Genomic DNA, 6,475 nt, shown 5'->3' on the forward strand with positions numbered 1-6,475 from the left:
TCTCTCAAAAAAAATAAAAAATAAAATAAAATTAAAAAAAAAAAAAACAGGAAAAATCATGGCTGTCTGTAGTTCACTAATATAGAATTTTGAAGTGGAAAGGGCTGAGAAATTATATAATCTACCCAACATCAAGGGCAAAACTTGAATTCAACTGCATTTAGACTAGTTATCCTGACCTGAATTGTCATAATAGCTACTACATTCTACTGCACGTTATTTTTCTCAGGCAATTCACAAAAAAATGAAGTGACCCTTCATAAATTCAATTTCCTACTATACTTTTCTCAGTTGTCAGAGACAAAAGTCCATGAAGTATAGTGTCTTCTCTGAAATTAACAAAATGTATGTTCGTCTTAGTTACTTCTCTCTTTGCTGAGACAAAATACTCAACACCCAAAGTTAAAAGAGGAAAAGTAACTGGGTATGGCACATGCCTGTAATCGCAACACTCAGGAGGCTGATACAGGAGGATTACCATGAGTTTGAGGCCAGTGTAGGGTACAAAGTGAGTTCCAGGCCAGCCTAAATTGCATAACTGAGATCCTGTCTCAAAAAGACAAAAAAGAAAAAGAGCAAAGGAGGAAAGGTTTGTCTCCAGATCACAGAAGTTTCAGTCCATAGTCAGCTCACTCTAAGGCAAGGTAGCATACTAGAAAGGCATCACAGAGGATAAACAGTCCACAGGAAAGCAGGCAAGACACAAGGTGGTAGGCAGAAGACATCACATAGAAAGCAAGTAACAAGGGACAAGGGACAAGCAGCAACTCTCTTTATGTCCCTTATATCTTAACTGGACTATCTACCCTTAAGCCAGGTAGTACTTACACTCAGGAAGGGAGAGCCTTCATTCTACCCAGAATTATACTAAACCAATCAGTGGACTAATTTTGTAATCATACCCCCTTACTCCCAGTATCACATACCCAATCCCAACATCACACAGTTTAGGTCCAGCCACCTCTAAAAAGCCCTACCTAAGATCACATGAGACTTTTGGGGGATAGCTAGACACAAACCACAACATTCCTTCCCTTAGCCAGGTGTGGTGGTGCACACCTGTAATCCCAGCACTTCAGAGGCTGAGGTAGGAGGATCCCTGCCAGTTCCAGGTCAGCCTGGGCTATAAAGTGAGTTTAAGGCCACAATGAACTGTATAGCAAAACTGTTTAAGGAAAAAAAAAAATTCCTTGGTGCTCAAAGACTCATGCATATCCCTTTATACCGAAGACATTTAGTGTATCTCCAAGAGTTCCCAAAATCCTAATAGTTTCAACATTGCTGAAAAGTCCAAGATCAAAGTCTCCTCTGAGATTTAAGGCAAACTCTGTGCTATGAACCACTGTCCAAATAAAAAGATACTTAAAAACGTTCACCATTCAATGGCACAATGATTTTCATTCCAAAAGTTACAAACAGTGGGGTACAAAGGAATGGAAAAATAAAACCAAAATACAGCAATGCAAACATTAAATCCTGTAGTTCCATGTCCAGCAACCCCAGCAATCTGTGGCAAGTTGTGAACTCCTAAGGGTCTGGGTGATTCTGCCGCTAGAAAACTACCAGAGGTTGTAGCTCCCATGGCTTCTCTTTTGGGTCTTATTTTTGGGCCTCCCTCCAGCCAGGTTTCCTCAGACAATCCACACTCCTGGGTTCTCCAAAGTTCTGAGGTCTCCACTGCATCTTCAGCAGTTTCACACACTGTCTTTGCAGGGGCATATTACCTGCCTGCCTAGGCCTTCTTCTGAAATCAAGACAGAAGCTCTCCTGACCTCAAAACTTGCATTTTACGTGCATCTAAAACCAGCACCATGTGGGTAATGCCAACATCTGCCACCAACTGGAACAGTAGACAGGCTTTCTTCTCTCTTAGCTATAGGGGTTGAGTGCCTAGATTGCTAATTACTCTGAATCCAATTCCAAGGAAAAAATTCTCTTGGCCACCTCCATTCTGGAGCACGGTGGGGCCCTCTTCTCAAACATGTTACTTTTGTAATTTTGAGGCTGCAAAGGGTGAAGTCCTGCTAATTCTGTGATGTCCTCAGGTAATTTTTTCTACAGTCCCCTTCTGAAATACTTGGCCTTTCTTACTAATCTTTTTTTTTTTTTTAATGTATTTAGTATAGGGTCTACAGGGGCTCACTACACAGATCAGACTCAGTAATCCTCCAGTTTTCAGCCTCCCAAGTGCTGGGATTACAGGCACGCATCACCACACCCAGTCTCAGTCCCTGTCTCATCATGCCCTGAGGGGCGGGGGAGGGGTGCAGCCAGCATAGTATGCTGGGGATTGAACCAGTCCTTGGCAGGCACTTTAGTTTGCTGGGCTATCTGGCTGCCCTAAATTCAAACTGTGTGTGTGTGTGTGTGTGTGTGTGTGTGTGTGTGTGTGTGTGTGGTGGCTCAGCCAGCCAGGGTTGGGACTGACGCAGCATGTAGTACCAGGAATCAAACCATGGTCCTTGCACACTTGCCTAAGCTTGCCTAAGCAGGTGATTTAGACCGCTGAGTTATCTCAACAGCCCTTGCTAGTCTTCTCATCAACCAATTTCTCCTCTGTTTCATTTTTGCAGACTATAGCTTTACTGGAGCTATCTTTCTGGACAAACTCACAGTGTTTTAAGTCATTATGCTAGTCTCTTTGCCCTTGATTCTCAATATAAATCTGACTAACAGCTCTCAACAGCAGCCTTAAAATAGCCTCAATATTAGACTGCCTTGAAATTTGTTCTGTCAGATTAGTCTGCTGCCCTTAATCTCAGTTTCAGGTGAAATCTCTTGATATGAGCAAAAATAAACAAAAGTTACAAACAGTGAGGTACCAAAGCATAACACACATCATCTAGAGTCCAACAACCCATGCAGTCCTTCCCAGAAGAAACTTCCTAGGCTTGCTCTTTGCTGGCAGCATTTCCATCAGCATTCTGGTCTTCTGAGTGCTGACCAGTTTCCCATCAAGCACAGCTTAAGGCATTACACGACTGCTTCTTCAGCCATTTTCTCTAGACCTTGAGAACTCTTCCCATGAGCCAGTTCCAAAGGCTCCAGAACCTCAGAGTCAGACAGAATCACAGTAATGACCCTCTTTCTGGTACCAAATTGTGTCTTAATTACTTTTCTCTTGTTGCTGAGACAAAATATCCAACATTCAAAGTTACTGGAGGAAAGGTTTATTTAGCTCATAGTTTATACAGTTCTCAGTTCAGAGCTGGCTGGCTCCAGGGCAGGGAGCATCACAGAGGAAAAATAGTTCATGATGTGCAGAAGGCAATGAAGTAAGGAAAAGTAAAACAGCAAGCAGCAACTGACAAGAAATGACAATCCTTTTCTTTAAATCTATTTTCTTTTTTTTTTTTTTTTTTTTGGCAGAGCCAGGGATTAAACTCAGGCTCTTACGCTTGCCAGGCAAGCACTTATTCAACTGAGTCATCTCCCCGGCCCATAATCTATTATTTTTTATATATGTATTTGATACAGGATCTCACTACATAGCTCAGACTCCTAGTGATGCTTCTGTCTCAGCCTCCCCAGCACTGGGATTACAGATGTGTGCCACCACACTCATACTGAGGGGACCACACAGCACATTCAGTAGTGGGGACTGAACCAGGTCCTTGTGGGTCCTTGCCAGGTAGTCGCTTAAGACTACCAAACTATCTCGCCAGCTCCATTATCAGCCCTCTTTCTGTCTCTTATACTTTAACCAGGCTATCCACCTTTATGGCAAGTAGCCCTCACACCAAAGGTGCAGCACACTTAATCTCACCCAGAACTATGCTAAACCAATCTTCGGAATAATTTAGTCAACACACACTTTGATCCCACCATCACACACTCTATCCAGCCACCTCTAAAAAGCCCCACCTATGATCTCATGAGGCTTTGAGGGAACATCTAGACCTAAGCCATAACAGTGTCATATTTGGAAATAAAACTACAATTAAAATACACAAAGTATTCAGAAAATAAACATAAAGCATATGTCCTGTGCAGTATTCTGCTCATTTCTACTGTGTAAGCTGTAAAAACAAACAAAAAATTCCAGTCCCCACCATGAACTCAATCTGATGAAGCTAAATAAATTTTTAAAAAACTTAATACATGGAAAACAATACTACTGCATTTATAAATGATGTATATAAATATATATGCACTCTTTCCTCTCCCATCCAAACAACTGAGAATTCTACCTTGTAATAGATTTAAGAGTCACCCCCTGCTTCCTCACCACCACCACCACCTTGAGATTGAATCCAGACCTTTGCATTAAGCTATATACCCACCCCAGCACCCCCACGTCTTTTGTTTTTTTACTTTTTACAGTTTGAGGTAGGGTCCCTATATTGCCCAGGTTACACTCAAATTTTCAGTCCTCCTGACTCAGCCTCCCAGAGTGGTGGAGCTAAAGATGTACACTACCTCACTTGGAATTTAAAATTCATGAAGATTGCTAACAGAAATAATTAGAATATTTGCTGAAAAAGGATTGTAGTAGGATTGTTGAGCAATTGCTACTTTGGTAGCGAATTGCTGCAATGCTGAAATTTACAAAGTAAGATCTAACATCTTCCAAGCATGTCTAGAGAAGTCACAAAGTATAATAAAAGACCTACAAGGCAATGCTCGCTGACATCAGATTTCAAGTTTCATTAACTGCCTAATGGTGGGCAAGTCACTTAAATTTTCCATCTAAATGTCACTGTATTTTAAGTGGGGTATCTAAACAGAGTTTTACCTACCCTACTTCACAAGATTATTATAGGTTCAAATGAGAATGTATACAGCAAAACTACTTTATAAATTAAAAAATACCACCCAAATACAATTTATTTCAAAAAATAGGCAGATAAGGTACATATATAACCTAACACACAATTTACATAAATACAAAGTGTTGTCATCTAGCAGACACCAAGCAGTAATTGAATCCATTATAGCTATCTAGGTCTCAGTTTTCTTAAATTCTAGAAAAAAAGATCAAATATTTTCATACATAGTGATATGCTCACCTCTTAATATTTAAAGATGAATGTCTATGAAGCAATGGCTAGAAACTTAATGGAGAGTACTTACCTTAACAAAATTATCAGGGAACACTCCTCTTCTCCCATTTAGCTCCCCTTCCAGCCACCCTTCTTCTTGGAGTTTTCTCACATTCCTGATGACCTCCCCAACTCGAATAGTTAATTCATCACCATGTACAGCATCATAGTCATACTCCACAATATAGTCAACTAAAAAAAGAAGAAAATGGTTTAAGCTTTAACTCACAAAATACTATATGTCATATTAATAAACTTAGAACCGCAGGATCTGGGTAGCAATAACAGCTAATACTCTAAAGACATCATCAAGGCTTGTCTCAATTTTAAATATCTGGCTACAGTCACAGCGTTCATTACCTTAGCATATAGCACAGAACCACTTTAAGTGGGAGCCTCAAAAGAAGCACAAAGCAAAATCCAGGAGCAAGTACAGGAGACAGATCCCTGCTACGGGCCTCAGGCCAACACCCAGAAATGAACTAAAGTATGTTGACAACAACAGGAGACATCTTCCATGTTGGCATCTTCACTTCAGTCTTAAGAAGGACCCAGTTAACCATGCCTGAACCAACACTTCTCAAATGCTAAGTACAACCAAATCATCCAAGGAATCTTGTTTAAATGCAGCTGTTGAGGGCCAGTAAGATAGCTCAACAGATTAAGTGCCTGCTTAGGCAAGTGCAAGGACCCAGCTTCAATCCTCAGCATCACATGCCACACCAGCCCCACCCCTAGAACCTGCTCGCTGGCCACAGAAACTGGGAGTGGTGGCACACAACTATAATCACAATGAAACTGTCCTACCAATTTGGTTTGAAACTGTCTCATTGCTATTTGTTTCTCAATAAAATTATGGGGAAAAAAACTATAATCACAAGCTGCGTAGCAAAACCCTGTAGCAAATACATAAATAATTTTTTTTTTTTTTAAATGCAGACTTTGAGCAAACGCACAGTACCTAATGCTATGGGTCAAAGACATAAAAAGTCCAGAGACAGTACATTTACAGAAATTCCAATCACACACTACCACATACTCCAGGAACGGTTTTCCATCTACACAGCTCAGACTCATTGTGATCCTCCTGTTTTCACCTTCCCCAGCACTGGGTTTATAGGCATGTGCCACCAAGCCCAGACTCTGTCCAGTTCAGCCTGCTCTGGAATCAGGGCTGGCATGACATGTGATATCAGGGATTAAACGCAGTCCCTGTGCTTGCTTAAACTTGCCTAAGCAGGCACTTTTGTCAGCTGAGCTATCTTATCATCCCCCTTTTGGTGATTTATTGGACCTCAGAAATGAAATCAACCCAATATCTATATAACCCTTAGATTTGTGCCAAAGTAGTATTTTTAAATAAATTTTAGGGGCCAGGGAGATGGCTCAGTAGAATAAGAGCATCCCTGGCAAGAGCAAGGGCCTGAGTTCAA

At 41.0% G+C, this 6,475-nt stretch overlaps 1 protein-coding gene across 1 annotated transcript in view; it reads right to left on the bottom strand.

Annotated features, from left to right (window-relative positions):
• The window catches only part of Cd2ap (CD2 associated protein), a 132,784-nt gene that overhangs the window by 104,346 nt on the left and 21,963 nt on the right, over positions 1-6,475 (bottom strand). The window contains exon 2 of the mRNA XM_023719181.1: positions 5,074-5,234. Coding sequence (XP_023574949.1) covers positions 5,074-5,234 — 161 coding nt within the window. The remainder of the gene's footprint in view (positions 1-5,073; positions 5,235-6,475) is intronic.

The sequence above is a fragment of the Octodon degus genome, unplaced genomic scaffold (genome assembly GCF_000260255.1).
Source record: "Octodon degus isolate 3935 unplaced genomic scaffold, OctDeg1.0 scaffold00005, whole genome shotgun sequence".
Taxonomy (NCBI): domain Eukaryota; kingdom Metazoa; phylum Chordata; class Mammalia; order Rodentia; family Octodontidae; genus Octodon; species Octodon degus.